The sequence below is a fragment of the Cyprinodon tularosa genome, unplaced genomic scaffold (genome assembly GCF_016077235.1).
Source record: "Cyprinodon tularosa strain WSP-4 unplaced genomic scaffold, ASM1607723v1 ctg127, whole genome shotgun sequence".
NCBI classification, from domain to species: Eukaryota; Metazoa; Chordata; class Actinopteri; order Cyprinodontiformes; family Cyprinodontidae; genus Cyprinodon; species Cyprinodon tularosa.
Genome location: NW_024038081.1, coordinates 713,731 through 740,531, shown reverse-complemented (window position 1 = coordinate 740,531; position 26,801 = coordinate 713,731). Strand labels below are relative to the sequence as shown.

At 39.4% G+C, this 26,801-nt stretch overlaps 1 protein-coding gene across 2 annotated transcripts in view; it reads left to right on the top strand.

The window, feature by feature from the left end:
• LOC119777761 (pro-neuregulin-3, membrane-bound isoform) overlaps positions 1-26,801 on the top strand; it is a 625,184-nt gene that overhangs the window by 346,038 nt on the left and 252,345 nt on the right. For both annotated transcript variants that reach the window (XM_038276767.1, XM_038276769.1), the window contains exon 2: positions 11,703-11,832. In XM_038276767.1, the coding sequence (XP_038132695.1) occupies positions 11,703-11,832 (130 nt within the window). The remainder of the gene's footprint in view (positions 1-11,702; positions 11,833-26,801) is intronic.

Here is a 26,801-nt window from a genome sequence, read left to right as displayed (position 1 = left end):
ATTTTTTTTCAGTGTTAAATTCTGTTTAAAGCAACAGATTATAATTAACAATGTCTCCAGGCCTTTACTTCTTGTTTATTTTCTTTATTCGGACCTCGCTGATTTTTAATCGGCTACCCCTGCCGTACAGGATGGCATGATGTCACAAGTAGTGAGCTTGCTCTGTGTTTATGGAAATAAGCATGGAATGTGGTGCTGGAGCTCCATCTTGCATTCCTTTTCAAACTGGAACCAGTACTTTAACCATGCAATGTTTTCAAGAAGAATGAAAAGAAAGAATGCTCTCTGCAGTATCATCCTCTATGCTTGTTGTTTTTCCTTCTTGCTTCTGCATAACAAGATGAGGATTAAGAACCTTTGTTGAGTATTAATGGCATTCAGACACAAGTTTTAGCATTTAAAAAAATCGATTCTATGTTTTTTAGACCATCATGACAAGCTAAGGTATAGGGCACATATGGGCAAAATAATCTGGTTTATGTTCAATCTCAATGTAACGTGAATATGAGAGAGCTTCATTCTTTTTTTAATCTAGGAAAATCTGTTTTATTCTTTTTTTTAGAAGTGGTGCATAACATGAATACGTTTCCTGTAAGTTTAAATATTGAAGGTGGTTGTAAAATAAGATGTTTTTAGGTAAAAGTGAAACTTGTTTTCAAAAAGGAAAATTGCTTGCGACCCCGCTGGTTCTCCTCAGATGGACAGATGGGCATAAAAGAGGATGTAGTGGGGAGAAAAGATGGGTCTGAATGAGATGAAAAAGAGAGAGACCAACAGGGAAGAAATCTGTGTTTCTTGCCCTATTATTTATTGAGGGATTGTTTGCCGGAAATGCCTGGGGTGTGTTTTGAAAAGTCGTTTTTGATTATCAAGTCTCCAAACTGAGTGAAGTGACCCAGAAGTATCTAACTTGCAGCAATGAGAAAAGCTTGTATAATACAATAAACAGGAGTAGGAAGGAGGCCTTTAGGGTTTCAAATTATTTCCTTGTTCATAAAGGAAGCACTGTGCCATCCTTCACAACAAGAAATCAAATATAACGGCGCAATCAAACCTCACCTCTACAGTCCATGTGAACATTCCCATTGAAAACCTTCCTGCTTTTTGGACCTCTTTGTTAAAATGAAACAAAACAGTAGTATTTTGTTACGCTTCTTCGTCAAAAACCATAATCTGTTCAAATCCAATGGATACTTTTATCAGAAACCCCCCCCCCAAAAAAAACTAGTAGATGCTAGAATGTGGCACACTTAAACAAACCTGAAAGCTTGAAACTTTCTATTCAGCACTTTCTATTATGTTTGCTTTGCTTTCTGTAGCAGTTGCTTCTGATATTAGACACTATTTTGCATGGAATGATTCAGTAACAACACATGATACTTTTTGATTTTTCATAAACAGGTACTTAGTAGTACTGATGGATTTCAGTTGGTCCCAATAATCCCCTTATCCACCAGTAATAACCTAGAGGGATTCCCTGCGTAACTTTTGTGACTTCTCATTTAGTAACCGTTACATACTGTAGATCCATGGCTATTTTTAAAGCCCTGCTTTCTTGTGGTTCCAGACATTTTAATCACACTGCAAACACAGCATTAGAAGACTGTGAGTCACTGATTGGTTATGGGGTGGTCTCACTAGTCACAGATAATCTTTAAACAGATCTTCAACCATGAAAACAATGTAACGCTACAGATATTGTCTATACAGTATCAGCCATTCAAAATGGCCCTTCCCAGTCAAACACCAGCCAACTGCCAGCCACTGGAGTGACCCCCCTCCTTCTCCTGGGCGTGCAGATTTTTACCCTGTCTCCACCCTTTTACTGAATTATAGAGTCTGACCAGGAGATAGGGCTTCACTTTAGATCTTAATGTCCAAAATTCATGACAGAAAAAGTATTTTGGTACAAAGAACGATGTTTAAAAAAGAATCTTGGGGACCAGACAAGGGCCCATCATGGAAAGTGGGGGAAATTTTGAATTACTACCGTATTTTCACGACTATAAGGTGCATATAAATGTCTTTTTTTCCCTCAAAATGTGCTGAGCGCCCTATGTGTCTTGTTACTGCGGACGTTGTAGAAACCACCATGAGAACGTTAAAGGGGGAAGTGTGGGCGTGGATTGTGTATAAAAGAACAGGTATGTGCTTTATGCAGAACTGCTCATCTCCTCATTGAGGAGATGATGAAAGAGTGGCTGAGGGAGGTGAATGTAAGGAGACCAGGTGGTTTTTTCCACTCATCACCATTGCTGTTAATCTGTGACTCCATGCCTTCCCATCTCACAGCTGATGTGAAAAACATGGTGAAACAAATGAACGCTGTGCTCGCTGTTATTGCGGGAGGTCTGATAAAGGAACTTCAACCGCTCGACATCGGTGTGAACCGGCCGTTCAAAGTAAGGCTACGTTCACACGTCTGCTGCTTCATTTTTGCTGCTTGTACCAGTTTAGTTCTGACGCGCGGCTGAAGCAGCTTTGCTGCTCTGGCTGCACGGTGCAAAAGTGTGTCTGACGCGCGTTGGGCGGAGCTTCTCTATCCTTTCTTTGCCTTGCAGCTATATTTGCTGTGATCAGTGGGAATAAAGTAGTTTTAATATGTTTTTAAGTGAGAAAGTCCACCTGAAAATGTAATCATTGTCAGTTCATCCAGATTACGATCCTGCCTTCTAGTATTTGTTCTGTCGGAGCCGCTCAGAGCCCCACATACCAGCGGCAGCCTCTGGCCGTGTCGCACCTTCACCGTGGCAGCTGGTAGGTGTTTTTCATCTAAATAATCTAAACTGCAGGCACCAGGATAATAAAAGCAAACATATTCTGCCGGCAGATTTCTGCATTTTAAGTAAATTTATGCTTCAAAAAACTGTTTCAAAGGAGTGATCACAGCGCTCTGTGTCATCAGCGATGTGTCTGTCTCACTGCCAGCTCCCAGGTTTAAATAATACTTTGTAATAAATACATGAATAAAGCATAATCATACTCTGTTTTGTTCCCGCTCTATTTTTATAAATATGCAGTAGAGGTATTTACAGTAAACGTAGTGGAGGATATGTACCTGTATATAAAACCCCCGCACTATAATCCGGGGAGCCTTATGTGAGTGATAAATGCAGTAATGGCACACATAACTGAGACTGCGCCTTATGGTCGTGAAAATACGGTACTATTATAAGCAAGCAGTGGGTAGTGATAGCATTGTGTAGCATTAGCTTGCGTTTAGCTGTGCTGTAGCTCATATCATTCCATTTACTATTGCATTTCCGGACTGACCTAGTTAGGGTAATTAATTCAGAAAAAGACTGCTATGGCAGCAAAAGTTACAGAAAAAATAAGCTTAGTTGCCTTTTCTAATTCATGTAGTCTACTTTTACTTACCTACTCATGAAGCAAATGTACTTACTTTGTAGGTATTTTAAACTATTTATTAGAAATTCAAGAGAGGACTCCTGGGTGGGGCAGGTTAGGAAATTCCTTTTTTATATACATAGTGCAATGTGGCACTATAATGCAGTGACACAAAAAATTCCCACAAGTCTCATATTGTTTTTTTAGTGCAATTATTCAACTCCGGCAACCGTCTACATGTGTGAATGAAACTGGGTTATGGCAGTCCCTCCTGCTAGAGTTGTTTTTCTAAATAACATATCTGGAATACAATCAAAATTTGCTGTGAAGAAATATTGCAAACATGTCATTTTTAAACACCTACTTACCAGCAAATATGTCAAATAAAAATCATCTCTATTAAATGTCAGACTTTAGTAATACAGTCGGTTGAAGCCCTGAGTTCAATAATATTGCTATTTTGCTATTATTCTATGCAGCATTTGAACCTTGTAACCCTGCAAACAGATTTTGGACATGAAAGTTTAGATTTTTAGACACATTTTCAAACATGGAGAGTTATAATAATGAATAACTTTAGTCATTATGGTAATCTCTGCAGTGGCGGGGACTAAATAGTTTTTCTAAGAATGGTCAGGCAGGGACCAATCTGCACTGAGGGGCGGCCTGAAAACTAATGGGCAATAAAACCACATTAGGATCAATCTAAACTAATCACAATGTACCAATCGGAGATGAATGGATACAACATCCATGTTTTCCTAATACATCATGAATTGAGGTTTACATCAAGACCTTGCTAACAAATCGACCATTATATTAATAAATATAGCCTTTCTTAAATTATTATATATGGTATCTGCATAATATATAGATTAAACCCATTAAGCAGTGGGTTTTTTTATCTTAAAGTAGAAGCTTCTTCACTATACATAGTGTTTTTACTATTGAGTCTACAAAAGGTGAAGAATTGGAGCTACAAACGGAAGTTAGGGACTACAATTTTATTCGGACTGAGCTCCAGATGTAGGTCCTGACCTGTGTACGTTTGCTGTCTTTCCCCTCTCTATCCGCCAGATATCCTCTCAGTGCTTCTAGTGTATCCATAATCAGTGTGATTTGAGGTCAACTGCAAGTACATCAACTTTGCCTCCTGTGATTCACCATGTTTGTAAACGAATTCCACAGGGAATGGACTTTTTCCTTATTTTATCAACATTTCATCTCTAATGTAAGCTGATGCAGTTTTGGGACTGAGATTACAGTTTTAAAAATGTGGAAACCAGCAGCTGGATAAAAAAAAAATCTTATTATACCGTTATTAATATTGTTGACATCGCATTTGTCTTATGTAGCATAGGCATTGTAGCCTCGTGAGACCATGCTGATCTCGCGAGCTTTCAAGGATTCACTCGTTAATCAGTCTGGAGACTCTCCGCTGAAGAAAATTTAAAGCCGTACACCAAATGAACGTCCAATCAGCGTTGGCTTTGAGGCGGGTTGAGGTGTGACGCAACGAGAAGCGCGACAGTTCAGTCTAAAGAACATGGTGGCTTCAGCCAAAACTAGCGTTAGCGTGGCTATCGAGCAGATTTTATCGGAATTACAGAGTATTTCTTCACTGAAAGAAGAGCAAAACACTGCTCTGGAGGCTTTATCAGAGAAAAAGATGTTTTTGCTCTTCTCCCGACTGGTTTCAGCAAGAGTAGCCTGGCTGTTAGTACGTCATCTGATCTGATTGGTTTATTTGACCCGTCTTTCACCAACATAGGCCAATCAGCTAACCAGTATTTTCGCCCCTTCCCAAAATTACTTCAACGGAAGCATATCCATCTGGCGGAGTCAGGTTATAGGCATTGCTAATTAATTAGGAATTTCAAAGGCTATGCCGATATGATTCAAAAGTGCAGTTTGGTCTGAAAAACTACATTTTATGCGTCTATCAGTTACAAGACATTGGCTGTTTGATTAGTTTACCATAAAAAGCTCCCCCAGAGAGAAAAAAAAAAAGTTTATTCCATATCTCTAGGTTTATAAATTGATTATTTTTTTCAATAACATATCCTCTACAAATATTTCTACAGCTATTTTCTCTAAAACAATCAAGAAATGCCATGATGCAGGGAACAAAATGAGCTCAATTACTTCTTGGTTTGCTGGCTGCACAGAGGGGGAGGAGACAGAGAGGAGAGGCTGAAGTGGAGAATCATCCAGAGGCCGATGGTTTATTGATCCCTCTGTTGTCTCCCCACCCTGACACAGTGGAGAAAATTGGACTGTTTTCTCCTGCAGTGATTGACGTCTGCTTTCCGTGAGCAGTGTTGTCAAACTTGTGGTGACATTTTCAACCCACTGAAATTATCTTTTTTTTTTTTTTCTTTTCAGCTGACTGCTGCTTTCCCTTAAAATGACACAAGTCTTTTAGTGTGTACAACATCTGAGATGACAAGTGACAAGTGTTAAGCTAAACAACCTACAACTCTGTCAAAAAGCGAGAGAGGAGGGAGAGAAGATGACAAATGGCTCTTGTGTCAGCTTTCGCGATGACTAACAAAACGGCCAGCTGAAGCATGAAAAACCTTTGTTTTAAAAAATATTCCGTCGGTGCGGCAGAACAAGGACGAGATGCTGCGTTGCTCTGAAAGGTTTGTTAGAATAGCTTTTCAGTGGAAAGTGACTCCAAATGCCTTCCAGGAGTCAGACATCCAGAAATTGCACTCATGATAAAACTAAATGATGTGGTTAGAGTATGTTTGCTCCCAGAGTTGCATTTTGTTTACAGATATTGCTTTGTTAATCTCAGTGCTTACGCTAACTTGGGTTAATATGTTAAAGGCATGAGTAGGTAAGACATGCTGAACTGAATATGTAGAAAATTTCCTGTATGTGATATGTAAAAAAGAAAAAGTTTAAAAAGATTTATCCTTTTATGTATTTTTTTCCCACTTTTTTTACCTTTGCAATGCATGCTGGGTTGACGACCCAGTTAGGTCTTACTGGACTGGAGTGTATAGAGAAAACAAAGGAAGGCTAACATTACCAGAGTTGTTTTTTATGGTATTGTGCTATATATATATATATATATATATATATATATATATATATATATATATATATATATATATATATATTTCTTAACTCTACAGTATCGTGCCCACATATGTTTCAGTAAGGTCATACAAGTATTAGTTTTGCACTCAGGGAAATACAGCATAAAGGTGCCATTTAACACAGACTGAAAGAAGAAAACAGACAAATTAATGACTAAAAGTAAAATAATATTTATTTGCCCACTGACAATGCTCAAATTATGTGTCAGCTTAAAGAAGAACCGAGGTGAGATGAAGATCCTGTTTATCCTGGAGCTAAGCTTAACGTGTCAGGTCTTCACCCTGATGTTTGCTCGCTAATTAGACGGCATTCATCTGTGCAGAGGGGGAGACATAGCAGCACCCAATCAGAGACGGTTCTTATATAGGCGCTACAGAGAGTATAGAAAGCTTAGAAGCATCACCAGATGTAGGTGGAAGCTCCAAATATTTACTAACCCCTTAAAATAGTAATATAGGTATTTGCGAGAGGCTGAGAGGCACTAATGATGCAGGAACAGCAAGAGGCAGTATTTCTGCTGAGGAAAAAAAAAAAAATTAGAAAATCTTGGTGAATAGTTGTTTGAGCCCTCATTGCAATGAAACCTGAGTTTATGATTTATTTATTTTTTTCGCATTAGAGCTGCTTTCCACTCATTGGACCATCTCTGTCAGGTTTACTTTAGACGGACGGTCCAGCGGGGAACACAAGGGTGATGTAGTGGGGGAGGTGATGTCACGACACATTCAAGGAGCCGAAAAACCTTCGAGAGCAGAAACAAAAAAACCTGACGATAAAAAAATAAAGGGGAGAAAAACAGAAATGAAAAGGCTGTTTAACGAAAAGTGGAAAAAAGCAGGGCGAGAATGTTTGGTGTATGATCCAAGGGGAGAACATCATAGGGGGGAATCTAAGGCAGATATTTCATTTTTGCACTCTTAGTATTTATTAATGTAAATAAATATTGAAACTGTTTCTTATTACCTTTATTCCAGTTTAACTTTTAAATTAATCTTCTAATTCTCTATTCTGCATATTTTCCTATAAAAGGACTTTTAAATGGAACCAGATTGGAGCTGAATATGTTATAATGACCTTAGTTGTAAACATTTGATGTAGTCTTGATATGAGTGTGTACGAGGGTTATTTACATTTTAATAAGTTGTATATCCTGTTCAAGTAAATTTTAGGATATCATACTCAGCTTTAATCATTTTCAAATGCTGTCACAACAACAAAAGTGTGGCTATTGAAAAAGCTAGGTGGCTAGTAACTTTTAAAAAATTACTAACATTGGCTTGTGAGCAAAAAAAGTTAATGTCAAGCCCTGATATATTTTGGCATATTTATAAAAAACACAGATTGCGTCCAATCAATGATAAATTAATAATTATGATTTTGTTTGATTTATACATGTAAAAAATGTGTTTAAATTAATGAATAATTATCTGAAATACATAAATTTTTACAATCAGTCTTTGTAGAGGATTTTCTAACCAGATATGCATTGCTCAAATTAATTTCTGTTTTTTTTTTTTTTTGCAGCAATCGGGAACAGCATTCTCTTACAACTACCTGTCGCATTTAAGCATGAGCAGAACCTTAACTGAGATATTACTTTCTTGAAAGGCCAATAGATTTAGTATTATAAAAAGTTTTTTCAATGGTTTAAAAAAAAAAGATTAACTCACAGGTGCATAAAGTTAGTCAGATGTGTAAAAATTATTTTGTGAATATGAGTCATGAAAGTTTCGAAAACAAGCAGTGATCTTAGCTGAAATGATGAGCCCAAAAAAGCATGACAATCAAGGAAAACCCATAATGACTAAGTATGTCTCTAATGAGATCCCCTTGAGAAATACACCCACTTGTTGCTTTATGAGGCGCACTTGTTGAATTGCTTGTTAACACTGACAGCAGCTCAGCCAGCCACGTGGCACTGACTCAGAGCGACATGACTTCCAGATGTTCAGAGTGAGCATCAGAATAGGGGGAAAAAAGACATATAAACTGCTGTTCCCTAAAGTTCAAACAGAATGATTCTCAAAATATATCCAGCAAGAGCCGCAGCTAATGTCAGAGTCCGGATTAGAGGCAGGTTAAATGTTTGCTTAAACAACCACTCAATAAATTCAGGGTGTTGGATGCAGCATGACATATCTTAGAGCGCAGCAGATTCAACACTGAGGAAGAGGGCTAAAGTAGGAGAAAACCACACCAGGGGCTGTGTCTGTTAGTGAAGATTAGCACAGGCTAAATACTGCTGGACACTACCAAAAACTGCAAGGGTAGAACAGTGGGTAGAGATGTTGCCTGGCAGCAAGAAAGTTCTTGTGTTTGATTCCTGTCCTGGAGTGTTTCTGCATGGAGATTGCATGTCCTCCATGCATGCATTGATACTATGGCTTCCTCCCACAGTCCAAAAAAATTAACTATTAGGCTAATTGGTTTATCTAAATGTTCCTTAAGTGAGGGTGTGTGTCCTTGGTTGTGTGTCTCTGTGTTGCCATGCAACAGACTGGCGACCTGTCCAGTATGTACCCCACCTCTCACCCGTAGCCTGCCAGAGATAGACACCGACTCTGACAAGGACTAAGCGGGAGAAGATGTATAAAGAAGTGAAGGACATGAAGAATGTTGCATGATCCCTGATTGCAACTGAGACATTTAGATAAAGTAAACTATCAGGGTAATAAGTTGTATTATTATTAGCCATGGATCTAGTAGTTCCCCTGTGGAAGCATATTTTTTCTTGGCCTATTTGAGAGATAAAATGTTTTGTTTTTGCCTGCCTGAGTAGGAGTGAGTCCTGAGAAATGTTGTACCAGCCTCTATGTTGTAATGTTTAAGGCACGGGGGCAGAAAGCAGATGCCTTTCTACTCTAGACAAGGGTGAAGGGAAGGTCATGAGAAACAAGAATGAGTTCACTCAGCCTCCGTCATGCTGTGAACGGTAGACCTGTTCTGAGTTTTTCTCTGGCTAAAATTTATGTCCTTTGATGAATTTAAGTGTTTTTTCTTGAGAATAATCAAATGTTCAAGTGTGAGAAAGTTTCCTTTCCAGGGGGTGGGTTTGTTGCCCTGGGGGGATGTGTATGTACTGGAATGCCTCAGTCAGAGCTCTATTACTTTGTCCGAAGACGTTAAATAAATTTGAACATTCGCTTGCAGAGTCTCCGCTTCCTAACTCCACACCCCTCTGAGTCAGCAGGTGGCAGCAATGATACCCTCAAATAGAATATACTAACTAATTTGACATTTTTGCCATTGATCTAATAATTACAAACTTACAAGAAAATGCTGTAATTGGTTGTTCACATCTATAAACTAAAATTAAAGGTGGTAAATACAGAATGAATTCTCATCTTAAGACGGAATCTTTGCATTTTGTGTGTAAAAAGCAAAGCTCTGTGCCTCTGCAGGCATTTAGAAGTCTACTATGCAATTTAAGATAACTGTTCAGCAGATTGAATGTGTTTTATGCAAAACTATGTAAAGATTTTTTTTTGCAAATTACCGATGTTGTTCTTGTTCATTTTCCAGTTGGTACAGGGTGATTGGTGTAGATTGACGATAAACTGGTTTTGGTTTTTCGTGAAAACTACATTTAGAATTATTTCTGATGATGTTGCCTGATATTAAAATGGGCTAAAATAAATGATGCAGTTGTAATTTCTCACAGAACTGATGCTTGATTAAAGATGGCTTAAGAGGCTTAAAGCCTGTTAGTCAGATGGTTATTTGGATAACCAAATGGAGATAGAGGGTTAATAGAACCCGTTAATCGGTAAATTGTTAATACTTCCACCTAATGAAACTAGTCAGTATTCAGTTTGCTAGTCTCTCTCCCCTGCAAGACTTTTACCTTAGATCCATTTCATCTCTAGCCAATTACAAAACTGTTGTGGAACATTCCCAGCAAGCACCCTGTGCCTCACGAGCCACTAACAGACCATAAGCATTCCTCACAGTGCTTATTAAGGGAACTGAATCCTATCCTGAAATAACTCTCTCCCTCGAATCATTCCCCACCCGCCACCGAACACCGCTTATAATTCTATTCGTCTCCTGATTGCAAGCGCTGCAGCTCCTCCTGATGTATCTTCCACACACCATTAAAGAACGACCTCATGCTGTAATCACTACACTGGTGGAAGTAACTGCATCCTGATTTTAATCACTGAAGCGTAACATTCTGGATCATAACTGCCCGTCAAGCTATTTTGAAAGAGAAAGCAAAAAAAAAAAAAAAACAAGGCTGGGATTTGGCTAATGAGAACCCTTAGCAGACTCGTTTTTCATCCGGAAGCACAAAGGAAACACTCAGCAGTCTGGCCTAGGATTAATTACAACATCATCTGTGGTGTAGATCAGATTGCAGCTCATGTTATTCGCTTGACCAACTGAATATCCAGATTTGCAGATTCATAGTTGCTTGAGCTTCTTTTCCTGTTTTTCCAAACTTATAATATCCTCAACTAGCATTAAAATGCCTTAAATGGTGGTAAATGAACAGACATTTCTGGTGCTCTGCTGCTTCTCTCCTATACAACTAGTCCATTATTTATTCATTTCAATGATCAGACCGTTCATTAATGTGCTGTTGCTTTCAGAATCCTGTGCTATCACCCATGCATGTTGTGATAAATCACAGCAAAAAGGCAAGTCAAAAATGCTACTGTGACCACACTGCAAAAACAATCCAGAAATAAGTAAAAAATGGCTTAAATTAAGTATATTTAGCCCTAATTTGAGCAGGTTAATAAGATGATCTGCCAATGGAATGAGTATTTTCACTCTTAAAATAAGATAGTTAGATAATATTTACTTGAAATAAGACGATAAAATAGTTTTTTCTTATTTTAAAAGGAAATTGTCTTGTTCCATTGGCAAAGTGTCTTACTTACCTCCTCAAATCAAGGAAAAACGCACTTATTTTAAGAAAAAATAACTTATTGAGATTTCTATTTTTTGCAGTGCACAGGGTATTAATCACAGCAGGACAGACTATTAATCGTCCTCCATCCGTCTTTTGATGGTGATGTTAAAGGATCTAAACAAACAATCCCATGTTAGTAGCTCTTATCAGAAGTGTTTGGTGTTTTATGAGGATTACTTTTATGTACTCTCAAGGGGAGTGTAGAAAAAAAAAAAGAGTTTTTCTTGAATTTTTTTGATGGTTTTTATATTTATTCTAACTATCTATCTTTCACTGCTTTGGGGCTGATTGTAACTGATGCCATTCACTCTGTTTGTTGTTGCAGCATCCCCAACGGTGCCTCCCCTTCACTCAGAGCATTTCAAACCCTGCCATGAGAAGGATTTGGCCTACTGCCTCAATGGTGGTGAATGCTTTGTCATCGAGACACTCAGTGGCCCCCACAAGCACTGCAAGTAAGTGATTGCGCAATTTAAAACCTCTGCTACATTGGGGTTCGGACGGTTATTCCACATGTTTGTCTTTGCCACAATTTTCGGGTGGCTGGATGCTGTTGTGGCGAATTAGCCAACCGACAATTATCCATTTTCCTGTCTCATTACCTGCCCTAACTGTTAATTCCCTGTGTGGTCAGAGTGAGTCATACATTTGCTAATGTCAAGGTTAGCTAGAAGACTGTGTTTTAACTCTGGGCCCGGACAAAAATACCACACGCTCACAGAATCACAACATTTACACAGAGTTTGAACTGAGTGGCACTGTCTAATTGATTTTAAACTGAAAAGCAACAATAACTCTTATCCAATAGAAAAAAATCATGGCAATATGACAGAATTATGGACATTGTATAGAAGTTTTTACTTTTATTTTTTTTTTTTACATGTCCCATTTGCCAACATAACACTGAGAATTGATACCCCAGTGCTGCATAATGGCAAAAAAGATTTGCTTTCACAAGTTGACCATCATGAATGTTGCCATATGATTCCACTTGGTAATTATGTATGAAGGTTTATAACAAGTGGCTTTTTGGGATGGAAATTATATGCAGTGGACACAGGCAGAGAGGGGGGGGGAGTAGAGGGGATAAGAATTAAGGCGAGAGAAAGACAGAATAAAGGAGAAAAATAAAACAACATCAATAATACAGAACAACTGCTTGAAGTCTGCTTCCACACCTGCAAGAAACGAGAAAAAAACACCAACCACAACAAAAAATGAAAAAATTAAGTTCAGTAAATTCATGTATACAGGCATCTCCCCTTCAATTAAAAATATTAACTCTCTAGCTAACAGCTAGAGAAGTTTTTAGTACATTAATGAGTGTGGCTGGATCAGAATAATAGGTTAGACTCATATGAATGTACTGTAACAGTCCAAAGCTAATTATACTTTATAAAACCTACTTTGCCATTTTTTAAACTGAAGTTGTTTAATGCTAACACAAACATGCTTAGTTCCTCTCTCTGGCTGTTTAATTTAAATGAAAACACTAAAAAGATGTTCAATTGATGGTAGGATAGTGTTTAATCTTAACCTTTTACCTGTAAAAAACCTAAAAAGTAATATTTTTACATATTGGTTTGGATATTTTTTTCCCCACTGTTGTATAGTTGTTTATTCACTTGTGTGCAAATTCTGCCATAAAAGGAAATATGTTGAGCCTTGAGTATTTTTGGAGCCTTTATTTATTTCTTTTTGGATCATCTACTGGGGCAAAATGAAAGTGTTTATAACAATTAAGACAAATGGCTTGTTTCACATATTTGATTAATTTACCGATACACCCCAGATACTTGGTCATTCTTTAATAATGTAGGGTACATATTTTACTTAGGCCCCGTCCACACGAAGTCAAAACGAACACGAAACGCCAATATTTTCCAGAACGTTTGTCGTAAAAACGGAGACGTATAATAAATGTGATCGTCCACACGAATGCATGAAAACGCTGCAAAATGTATGCCAGGCCTGTAAGTGGCGCTGTGGTGCCAAAGCAAAAATAGGCGAAAACAGGCAATGAAATGTCGGGCATGCGCAGTAATATTTATACATGGTTGCCCTGCGGGTCCATCTTCGTGGTTCAGTCAAATTCAGGTGCTGAACTATGTGGTCGATATTGCTCTGTTCTTCCTGGAGATATTCCAGAAGAAGAAGATTCTGTTGTAAGCCCGACAGCAGGGTGAGTAGCATGAGCAGCAACCATTCAACACAGTACGGTGCCATTGTTGTTGTGATACTGTGTCGCGCATGCGTGTTTAGAGGCGACGCTATGACGCATGCGTGTAAAAAAAAAATGAGGTTAGGGCTTAAAGATGGAAACGCGAAAACGGCGTTTCAAAATCTTCCCACTCTGAAGGCTGAATAAAAAAAGATCGTTTACAGACCCCCGAAACGCCGGCTTCGTGTGGATGAGAGGCTGGTTTGGTGAAAAATTTGTGCGTTTAGGACAGGGTTTGACTTCGTGTGGACGTGGCTTTAATTCAAGCACAATTGGTTTAGAAAACCACTGAGTTTTTATTCACTGTAAAATGAATGTCCAAAGCTAAACGCTGTTATAAAAAATGTCAACCTTTCAACAAAAAAGGCAGAGGATAGTCATCATCAGTTAAACCTTCTACAGAGCTTATAGACCTTTAAATCAAGATCAGTGTTTTTGTTGTTATTTTTTCCCCTATATTCCATCTGTGTTAGTTTATTTATTCATTGCTGTTAGTACTACGCTCAATGTACTTCTTTGTGTGTGTGTGTGTATGTGTGTCTTGCTGCCCTAGATTTAAGACGAGAGCTCATGGGCACTCAACCCCTTCAAATTTAGGACCTTTTACTAATTAAGTCCCAGAACAACATCTTCCAAAATCTAACCTCAGGACTTCCATGTGACCCGTTTTTATGAGATTTCTTTCCTTACTCATGGCTCTGGCTGCTCATATGGCGTTGTTTTTGTGAAGTTTTGTGTTGAGAACAAGTGAGAGAAAACTGGAAGCTTAACATGAAGATGCACCAGTGGTATATCGGAATTATGGAAAACTGGAGAACCCATTCACATGAAGATGAAACGGCTTCTTTTTATTCGCTATGTAGAAAAACGAAACCTTCGTGTATCTGCCTGAGGCTAATGATCGCTACACCTGTGTTGTTTTAGGCGAAGGTGAAGTCCATCAAATATTTATTTTTGATAAATGCCAGAAAATGAAAATACTTTTTAGACAATAAGTCAAAACCTTATTAAAATGAAGAAGTTGGTATTAGGGATGGGAATTCATTGATTAATCTAAAATTAATTGACAAGCAGCCATCTTATTCAAACTGAGGTTTCTTTCTTATTAAGAGGATCATTCCATCAGGAACTATTTTTATATATATATATATATATATATATATATATATATATATATATATATATATATATATATATATATATATATATATATATATATATATATATATATATATATATATATATATATCCATTTACTGATTTAGTCAAGTAAAAAAAAAAAATTCCAATGTTATGAGGACCGCGTCACAAGCCCACACATAGCCCACTCTCTGCATAGCCGTCTGTGAAGGAACTCTGGCTCTGATGGCGAGTTTTTTGTATTATTAATTTTATTTGTGTTTATCTGAATGTGTTAATTATTACTCCCCCCCTAAATGAAAGAAGTTTTATTATTATCTAGAGACTATTAATAACAGGAGGTGAAATACAGCTCTAGAATAGCCGAGAGTGTAGTGACGTCACAAGTACGCTTCTGTTCCAATCGACCCATATTTATGCTGCATGCTCCCGCTCTCCCAGTGTCCACACTTTCCTGTGTTCGTCTCAAGAACCTATTTAGCACATGAGTCTGTACTTGTGTCCTTGTGAGTTTAGAAAACTCCAAATAGTGTCATTCTTGTGGAAGCATTTTAAGGCTATACCTCAAACACAGTTGTTACATTCATTACGTCATTGAAAGGTCTTCTTGGGGTTAAGGGTATATAATATCCTTGTCCCAGGATATTGAAAGCAGGGACAGAGGTTTTTTTTATTTTGGATACATTTTAGAAGATGAGTAGAATCCAAGTAGGAGGTTGATATAAACACAACATAGTTGTCTTTGGGTAGTACAGAGACTTGAACATCTTAGTAGAACTACAGACCCAAGTAGGCTAATGGCAGAAAGTTGTGTTGCTCCATTGTGATACTTACAAATTGAGAACCAAGAATTCCTCCGTTATGCTCTTGTTTTCATCTCTATCGTCGCAAAACTTTTTCTTCTTTTTTTCCAGCTTATATTGTCGTTCCACTGTTACAAGTACAGAGCTACGAAATTAACTCTCTGCATTTTTACCCATCCCCTTGAGGAGCAGTGGGCTGCCATTGTACGGCCCCCGGAAAGCAGTGTGGGTTAAGGAGCCAGAGTGGCAGTCTGTGGGAGTGGGGCTCGAACTCAGAACATCAGGATTCTAGGATTCCTCTATGCCGTACCCACTAGGCCACCACTGCCTACATAAAACTGGAGCAATACCCCCAAACAATCTGCATGACGCTATTGCCCACTCTGAAACTTGTGGACTTGCTTTAATTGATCACTTCAGGAGAATTTAATGCTTTGGAGGAATACTGATGTAAAAACCTAAGGTGTCAGGAGGATTACGCTTTGTATTTCAATATTTATTTTGGTAAACTGTCAATGAACCACAGGTATGATTTAGCTTATTTCATTTCAGGGACTTCTAAGACATTGTTGCTAATAGGCCACTGATGCAGCATTGCAGAGCTTCCAGCAGAATGCAGTCATGCAGGGATGCAGTCCCTGGTCAGGCTATTGATCCAGGAAAACAAATTAAACATTTAAAATTGCATATGCAAATTCAAAGTTACAACTTCATGATCCATAAAAGGCACTATAAAATTACAGATCACATTTCACTTGTAAACTATATGCTACATAAATACATAAATGAATAAATAAATAAACAAATAAATAAGAAATATGATATAATCTGGTTCAGAGCATCATGTAAGTTACGTATTTATAAAAATAATATTAACAACAATGTTAGGAAAGTCCTGAACTGGAAGACATTTTAAGTTTTCTCTGCATTTCATCTGGTATTCTGGTTTAGTCTGATACAATGTCTGATATTATGAGATTAATCTGATAATGTGATTTCTTATACAGCAAAATGAAAACATTATGTTTCACCAAAAAAAAGGCAAAATAAAGTTCCTGCTTTATTTTTAAATCGCTAGTCAGACAACTTTAAGCTCTCAGAGACCATGTAGTCATAAATCATGGCTGGCACATGGTCTACGCTCATGGGCATACGGTAACCAAATGATGAATTTGTAGCTTATGGGTTCTGCAGATAGATGCATGTAAAACGTGTGGTAGGGATTTTTAAGCATCCTATTCACTGTATTTTCTCTTCTTTTTTTTAACATCAGATCTATTTTATTTGAGCTTAAGGGTGAATGCAGAAAAAAATGAAATGTTATTTTTACATTACAATTTAAGTATGAGTATGTTCTATTAGAAAAACAGATATTAACTTAGATCATCTTTTTGTTTAAAGAAAGAAGAAAGAATGATGTCAGAAATGGTTAAGATATACAGAAAAACTAGGGTGTTCTGTTTGTGGACAGAGAGACGGGAGATTTCACAGGATTGTTGCCCCTCTCGCCTGCTCACATCTGTTGCCATGACATCGTAATCTTAGGACAATCCATGCTGTTAAAAAGCGGAGGTTTGAGTTGTACACTGCAGTGGCCTTGATCACACACTCTGTGAATGTTAATGTGTGCCGAGTTAGAAACCAGTGAAACATTTACACTGGGCTGATTTTAGCTGAAACCTGTGGCAGTGAGCATTCTTGTGAAAATACAAAGCACAAATATCGCATTTTAGGGGGGATGTGAGTCATAGCTTGTATTTTATGGCAATAAAGATAGATTTATGGTTTGTACATGTTTGAGACCTGAAAGATGCCTGCTAAGGGCCTAAAAGAGGGTGGATGCGTTAAAATTCCAGGTCCTCATCAGTCAGGTCCTTTCAGCAGGCTGGCTGTATTTTGAATTGCAGACATGGTGAGTCTAAGATTCAATCTCTCCCTTTAAAATGATTAAATCCCTGACGTTCTGTCTCTTTGACATTATTGATTCGACGGGTGCTCTTGATTTGCTGAACAGCTTTTTACACATTTGACCTCAAAAATCTTGGTAACTGGAGTATATTTTCCTGTCAGCAATTTCAGTTTGCTGTTTTCAGTCCTACAGCATCACTGTTTTTTGTGGGTAGTTAATCCTTTTAGAAATAATTGTAGAGAATGCATCCATACTGCTTTCTATTGGCACTTAGAGGTGCATAGAATCTGTTACTTGACTTCATTTAATTTTTTATTTCTTTTTATACATCGGTAGCTTACAAAGTTTTTCAGAAAATTTGTCACATCCTGCTATTGTTTTATTTCTTGTTTTTGTGTTTTACACTCAGTTTTTCCTCAGTTTATTAGTAAAATTATCCTTTCTTTGTATAATAACAATAAAAACAGCGACATGAGTTGCAGCAGGTAAACAAAGAAACTTCTGCAACTATGGAAGCTAGAACCTCCCAGCAAAGGTGTGAAAACAAGGGAAAAAAAATCCAAGATCCAGTGTCAAAAAAAGCAACAAAAAAACATTTAATCCAAGTGGCATAACACTGGAGTACCGCAATGAATACATTATGAATGTTGGTGTTCACTGAACCGGGAGCTAAAGCTGCTGAGGCATTTAGATGAAGCTTCTAAGTTGATGGATGCATGAGTAAATGTGCTTATTAATACTGATGCTAGTGATAGCAATGCTATTCTTAGTCTCTACAGTCTATGTGCAAACAATATAATAAAGAGAGAGAGAGACTGAAATAAACAGAGAGGGGGTGAATGGACTAAAGATCAGATTCAAATCGGGGCTTATTAAGGATGCACTTACAAAGAAGCATTTGAATGTGTTTAATTTGTATTCATTTCAATAAAAACACAACAGTGTTTAGTCCAGTAGATGACTTTGAAACAATCTGACCGTATCATCTGGTTGACTTCTCCCTGTAAAGTGCCTTGATAAGACATGTTGCATATTGGTGCTAATTAAATAACCACTATTAATTGTTTATTAAAACAATTTGAATGTCCAAGCATCAGCATTTGACATATTGGGAATGAGACTGCATTGGAATTTAGGTCAGGGCTAATAGACGGCCAGTGTTTTCCTCTAAGCCATTCTTGGGTGTTTTTGGCTGTAAATTTTTGGCCAATATCTTGTTTTAAGACTAGTGACCTGCAACTGAGACCAAGCTTTCTGACACTGGGCATCAGACTTCTCTCTAGAATCCCTTCAAAGTCCAGAGATTTCATTTGACCTGCTAAAATTTAAGACAACCTGTGCCAGATAGAGCAAAGCAACCACAGAACATAAAAAGCCTCCTCCATGTTTAACAGTAGGGACAGTGTTCTTTACTTGATGTGCCATTTTCCCATCTGTGAAAATAGAGCTGATGTTCCCTGGCAAAAGGTTTCATTTAGTCTAATCTGTCCTTAAAACAATTTCTCAGAAGCCTTGTTGCCTGTCAACATGTAGTTTGGCAAATTCCAGTCTCCTTTTTTATGGTTTGATCTTTAAAAAGTTTTTCTTTTTTATTACCATTTATATTATCTTTCTCTTTGATTTCTCATAAATTTTCCTCCTGCAAACCTTTATGGAGGTTGGTTGCTCTCCCAAGGGTCTTACATTTCTGAAATGAGATTGAGATTGGTCATTTATCAAGAGGATTGCTGTGGCAGAATGTTTGCAAGCAAGTTTGCTTGTGGCCGGTGTCTCGTAAGCATCTTGCTAACCAGTTAGCAACTTGAGCTAGCAGGTTCCCAATGGGAAATTCCATTGGGACCAAGTAGCACTAAATTGGTGACTTAGAAACGACAGTGTGAAGGAACGCTATGAACAGAGGAAACATGCAAGAGGAGGAGAGTTTAGTGTCGGAGGTTGTGGATGAGTCTTATCCATCGTACATTTTTTATTTAGAGGAGGAAAGCGGGGACGAAGATGTTGTGGAAGAAGACGCCAGGGCAGCAGAAGCTTGGTTTGGTGTAGAACGCTTACTGCCATAAGTGTTTAAGCCCTCACCTTGCAACGCTGCCAGTTCTGTTAGCCCTGCAGAAGACATAGACCTCAATCCCCATCAACACTGGGACGGAACTCAATGGGAAAGGAAATTATTCTTATTTCTTATTTCATCTGTATATTAGCTGCGACATATAAATCAAGATGCTATGACCGAAAAAATTTGACTGACAGATGACCATTGATATAATTTGCGGAATTTAGATGTCAAGCTGACATATAAGTAACTGGCCTGCATAAGATAACGAAAAAACCCACAGATTTTTTTTTTATTAAAATTTTCTAAATTGTGGGACAATATTGTCTGATAAAGAATAAATTTATATACATGTTTAAGCCCATAATGATTTGACATTTATATATAACTTTTCTATGACTTTAAAAACCATTCTGTTGAAGAATGCCTGACTTACATTTGTTCATTTCTATGGAATTTATCTTTATTGTTACTTTTGTCAGATCAAAGTTATTTCTATGACCAGTGTGAGTTTTTCTGTCTTAAAACAAGATGTACCAACAATTTTGTTCAACTGTGTCTAAGGATTGTAATAGATATCTGTCTTTTTAGTAAGTAAATGATTATGAACTTCCAGCTAAAACTGTTACTATGTTATTAAAAATTAACACAAGGCTAATATTTGTGGTTTCTCCGTTATGTTCTTTGAGTGTGATTTGTCTTTATCAAATACATAAATTATAAATTTCACTGCAGGCAGTGGATCAATACATAATCTCATTTATTTTGTGTTTGAAACAAATTGAAACAAATCAGGCTGTAAAGAGCTGCTCAGCACAGGCCTTTTAATGGGGATAAATTGTGTTGGTTTGTGTCCTTGTTTGTCACAGAATTAATCATTTTTATTTGAGAGATGAGTCTCAATCCTTTACGCAATGATTTTTTTCCCAAAGTGCAGTAACTCAAGCATCAAGCGGTGGGTCCCGGTCGGTTGTAAAGTGAGTGCAGATCATCCCCCTGAGCGCTGTTTAGCGCTGTCGGTGTGCGACGGCTGTGTTAGTAAAGCTGGCAGGGCTGCAGGAAGGAGGTGTGTGATAATCATGTGGAGGGCTCAAGCTTTACAGTCCTGCACATACTGCTTGGAGCAGCACAGTCAGGCATTCAATCATTAGTGCTCAGCTAACCAGGAAATTAGTCAGCGTGCTAAGATAATACTGTTTTTCACAAGATGGCAAAAGGCCAAGTTATTCAGAGATAAAAGAATGTGATGCTGAAATTAATTACTTTTTTTCTGCTTGGCACATTTTTCCCAAAGAGATTTTTTTTTAATGTAATTACTGCCTTAAGTAACTACAATTTAAATATCCCCCACATCCTATACATACTTGTTCATTTCTTCTCCCCCTTTTTGTCTAATTCAAACTCTGAGAGAAACCGAGTGCTTTGTGATTACCAATCCATAATTATCCTTAACTGTTTGGCCTCCATATTCAGATAAAGGGCCAGGGACCTTAACTGTGTTTAAACAGAATTAAATTTAGGGCCTTTTCAACCATCACGCACCACCAATGGATATTGTTTTTCAACATCCATATTTAATTGTTTACCTATGGTCCAACAAAGTTAAAACAGTAAACTAGAAATTCAAGTAAAACTACACACACATATTATCATATTGCTGTATGTAGTAATGACCATCTGTTGACTCCCATTGACTTCCATTGATTTTCAGTTATCTTCTACCTCATTCTGTGCCCTAACCCTGACAATAACAATAAACCTAACATAGAATTTGTCTCTATTCATTCAGTTATTACTCAAAGGACGATGGATCTGACCTGAGTGATAAATTGTTCACTGCATAAAACAACCACAGAAGACCATGGTTTAAAATACAATATGGTACCTTTATTAACTAGAAATCACACAGTATTATTGTAGCTAATAACCCTGCAACACTAAACACTCTTGAAAATTTGCACAAGTAAATACATGCAAACAAAAAGGGAAAAAGAGCTTTTGAGAGTACATTCAAGAGTCTCTGAGGATCGCTCAATTTTGAAGCCTTCATGCATTCAAAGTGTCACTTAAAAGCAGCTAAATGTAAATAACTGATGCAGTGATTTTAAATGCAATCAAAACATTGAAGTTTTACCCAGTTTCACATTGAAAAATTATTAATGGACGCAAGGTGACACTTGAAAGAATGGGTTAATTCAGCTGGTACCAGGCGGTTCAGGGGCATGCCAGCTAGAACAGGTTTGAAAACTTATTAAATGGATGCTACCTTAGGGCTTCTAGTGAGGTAGCTTGGAGCTAATGATCCCAGTCAATCTAACTGTAGTAGACTAAAGGGCTGGTTATACTCCCCGCATGGTTGGCCACTTCTGGTTTTGAGGCTCTTAAAAACAGTTTAGCTCATACATCTCGATCTGGCTCTGTATTCAGATATATGTCGGCGTCCATTATATTGTTTATTGATTCTGTCCTTATCAATGGGATCTTAATGATCTCTGGGCAGATACATACGTTCTTCTATTAACTTGAATGACCTGACAGGTAGATTCTCGGTCTCATTAGCTCAGCTCAAGCCTCACTGCCCTCCATCCAATGCCTTTTCCCCAAGAGATTGTGTGACAGCATTAACTGGCGAATGAAGGTAACCTGTGGGGGTTTGGTAACAAATACTTGCAAAGTCCCCGCTGATAAGGTAACAGCCATTTCCTGAAACTCTCAGCTCGAAAGGAATAGGTTTCAAACTTACCAAAGAGCCAAGCACAGCTTGGAGGCTGCTGTGTTTCTCTCAAACTGAAATGCTGGTCATCTAGCTGACCTCTTCCCAGCTGAAGGTTTTTCCTGGAGGAAATCTTGAGTTTTTCCTACAGTTTTAAAGCTTCTACATGCTCCCATGGTTTAGAGATGTCTTTTCTTTTGTACTGTTTCAAGGTAAATTCCAAGATGGTCTAAGTACAATCTTTTAATTTTGTACTGTAATTACTTTCACCGGAAATAACTCCTATGTTTACAAAACCTTATAATGTAATCAGTTTGTATAAAACTGGTCATGCGGTTCTGTTGCATTGCCCCAATTCAGAGTTATGTCACTTGACCTTTCTTTAATAATAATTAGAAATAGGCAGGTTTTCTAACATATTAATACTTTATGCTCTATCAAGCAAATAACATTGCAAATTCTTTATTAATGCATTTGAAAAATTAATTGTTTATATGTGTAATTGGCTCCTCTGCTCTGTTAAACAACGACATGCTAACAAATCCTGAATTTAATGTTTCCATTTGAAGAAAGCTCTCTTTATTCACTTCCCCTGTCCATTGAACACGTTCTTAGCCGAATTTGTTCATTTTTAGGTGCATCTGACTTTAACTAAATATTTTGGATTCATGGCTCACTGGCTCCAGACCACACATCAATCCCATTAAACTTTAATGATACTGTTTGGGATTGATCAAAGTAGTTCTTCCGTAGTGTCCTGTAGATGCCACTCAGGGCATTGAAACATACTGCAGCCACTTGCCCAAAAATGCAGTGTCATCCCCAAAGAGATTATTCTTTTTTTTTTTTTTTTTTTTTTTTTTTTTTTTTTTTTTTTTTTTTTTTTTTTTTTTACAGTGTCCTGTCTGGCAAGGTGGCAATAAGAATAATTGTCTTGATGCCAAAAGGAGCCCAACAGATTTTACTTTCACAAGTGTAGCGGTATCGCAATTGCCATACCGCTCCACTTGTTTCATGTATATAAATTGCTTTATTATAATTATGCAGGGAGTTTTACAGTTCATATGGACACTGCAATGTAAGTAGAGCAGAAAAACAGAAGAAGAAGAAGGAAAAAGAAAAAGAAAAAAACAGGACAAAAGATGAAAGAAAGAGGAGATAGGAAGGAGACAATGACAAAACATTTTCAGTCTGCTTCAACACCTGTAATGAGATGAAAAAAAAAAAAAAAGAAAGCACAACCAAAAGACATGGTACGAGATATACAATAAAGCAAACACCTTGAAACTATCACTAAAGTAATATTATTAAGTCTGACATGTACTCTGTGTTACCTGAAGATATGAATGTGGGGTTTCTGTTTGGAAGTGAATCTCTAAGTACCTGAAGCCAAGCACCTGTAGTTGTTTGTGAGGGTGAACTTGTGCATGTAAAGTTTTAACCATAGAAAAAAATGCTCAATAGTGGTTGTGGAGAGCCGGAGAGGCACACCCCCCAGAGCACTGAGTCCAGCGCCGGGAGACCCAAAGCCCCAGGCGCCCAAGGGGACCCCAGAAGCGAAGGCACCAAGGCGGGGCCAGCCCCGGAAATCAGACCCCACCAAGGCAGGAGGAGAGACAGCCACGAGGAAGCCCCCCAGCCACCGCCATGCCGGCGCCCCGGGGAGCCGCGGGGACGAGTCCGCGGGCCCCGCCGGCAGCCGGCCACCCCGAAGTAGGGCCGGGCGCCGAACACCAGCCCCCCCACGGCGCCGACCGAAACGCCCCAGCCCCACAGAGCACCGAAACACGCCCCGCCCCCCCGCACCAAGCCCCAGCGACCGGCCGCAACACCCACCGCGACCGCACCACCCAGGAAAACACTAAGACGGCCCCGCCCCCGGCCGGGGCCCATGCGCATCCGCCGCGAACCGGCCACGAGCGCCGCGGGACCCCCCCCAAAACGCCCCCCCGGCCAAAAGCGCAGCCCCACCCCACCAAGACCGATGCCAACAGCGCACAACGAAACACACCGCGCACAGAATCAGCCCGAGAGCAGAAAAGCCGCCCGGCGCAAAACCGCAAGAGGAGCAGACCGCAGCCGGCGCAACCACCCCCCCCAGCAGCCCGAGGGGCAGCACAAAGCCAGAGCGGAGCGAACCGCGCCGCCCCCCCCACCGGACGATGCCAAAGCAGCCCAGCCACGTCCGCCACCCCCCCCCGCAGCCCGCACCAGGCCCCGACACGCGGCCAGAGCAGCTCCGCCGCCCCGGCCCCCCACCACGCGCCGGTCATAGCCACCCCAGGCCCACACCCGCCCCGCAGCCCCACCCGCCGCGATCAGTGGGAACAGAGCAGCCCCGCCATGCCTCCAGGAGGGAAAACCCACCCGAATACCCAGCCAGCGCAGCCAGCCCGCCCAGACCGGCCCCCCAACACTACCCCCGCCGGAGCCGCCCGGACCCCCACACACCAGCGGCGCGCCGCCAGCAGGACCCCCACCCAGCAGGCCCGCCTGCCCCCCGAGAAAACAGACATGCCAAACCCCCCAAAGAAAAAAAGAGAAAAAAAAAAAAAGGGGCCCCCACAATGCGACAGCGGACACCAGACACCGACCCGCCCGCAACCGCTCCCCCCCACCGAGGAAGAGAAAAAAAAAAAAAAAAAATAAAAAAATAAATAAAAAATAAATAGGTAAATAAATAAATTAATTAATAATTACAATTAAAATAAATAGGCAAGAGGAGAAGTGCGAGCGGAAAAACCGGAGCCCAAAACAGGACCCAAGACCCGCACCCCACCATGCCGCGCAGCTCCCCCCCTCCCCGAACCGATACCACAGAACCGGCATAGGAAAGAAACACCGCCCAGGAACCGGCATCGTAGCGAAGGCACCGGCACCGACCCCGAAAATCCCCGAACAACACCCAGCCCCACCCCGAAGCGGATCCAGTCCCAGGCCCCAGGGATCCGAGGCCCCAAGGGCACCCCACCCCCAGACAGGAGCCCCAGCAAAGCCCCGGCCGGCCGGGGCCAGTGGAGAGGCCGCCAGGAATGAGCCAGCAGTCCCCCGGGCATCCACCCCCAGCTCCACCAGTGCACCGGTGAGCCCCGACGCCAGCCAGCGGAGGGAGAGCAGGACGGGGGGAATGGGCTCCGCACTTAGCGGAGACTTGAGATGTATTTGGGAGAGGGTGCGGTTGAGACCCCAACCTGGGAAAGAAAAAAAAAAAAAAAAAAAAAAAAACACACCATCTCAATCATGCCTTCCCTCCCTAGTGCCCCCACTCGTACCACAGGAAAAAAAAAAAAAAAAAAAATTGAATAAAATAATAATAATAATAAATAAAGAAAATAACAACGCAGACACACATTCACACATAACACTCACATCCAATAATACCAGAGATTATTCTATCCTGCTAGTAAATACAGCGAAAGCCTGTAAGTATAAAGAGAGGTCACTTTGCTCTGTGAGGTACTGTTGTTGACAGGAGGGATTTACCTTGACAGAAGGAAGGCCCTTCAATAAAGATATCAGAACGCTACAGTATCATCAGAAACTGAACAAAACAAGTTTTTAGATTCTACAATAGAGAAATCTTCAAGAAATCCATTAAGCAAGTTGCTTGTCTAACAGTTTCTCATTTAGTCAATTATTCTCTATATTCGGTCTTGCTTTTCCCCTCCTTTTCTCCTCAGTGTGTCCTCCATCAGCTTTCTGTTGCTTTGCCAAAGTAGCTAAACCTCCATTACCATCTGTGTTATAATAATGGCACACCAGTGGGAGTTGGACAGTTGTCTTTCTGACAGTAATAAACAAGGCTGATGGCGTAGCATGTTTTCAAAGAGGGAGAAAATTTAATAGATAAGGGGACACATATCGAGGCTAGAAGACGCATCTTTATAGCAAGCGACTCCTCCAAGATGCAGAGCGGAGCGTTTAACGTTCCCAGGAAGGCCAAACAGAAGCGGTGGGAGCAGATGACACACATGACAAAATTAGAATACGGGAACAAGCAAAGGTTTTTTTTTAGAAGGAGACTGGAAGACGATGTGTTAGCATTGGTGGTCAATCATGGTTTTGTTGCTCTGGGCAGATTTAATTAGCAAACGATGAAGGCTTGAAAGTCTTTTAATGCCTGGCTTTTTTAATGACGTGTCTCGCCTTTATCATTTTGTACCTTAGCCCTTAATCAGGACTTGATCTGTAGAGAAATTATCATAATTTTGTTTTGTGAATGTAGTATAATTTTATTATTACAAGAACTTTACATGAAGATGTGCTTTGAGGGTTGATACCCTGCAGAGACATATAGTTTGGTTCCAGAGTAATTCAAGAAAGGACTCCATTTGGATCAAAATGATAAACTTAAAACTAATTTTATTTTGATATTTAGCTCTGTGTCTGTTTTTAGTAATTTTTTTAAGGGTATCCTCTTATCTTTTTTTTTCTTTTGTAACCTCTACAACTCCTAGAACCCCATGATTTCTAATCATGCCTCTGTTAGTTTTAATTAGCAAAATTGAACACGCTTAATTGTGCAATTGCATTAGCTTACACAGTTTGGCAAACAGCATGGGGCAACTAATTAATAGTCCTATCCAAA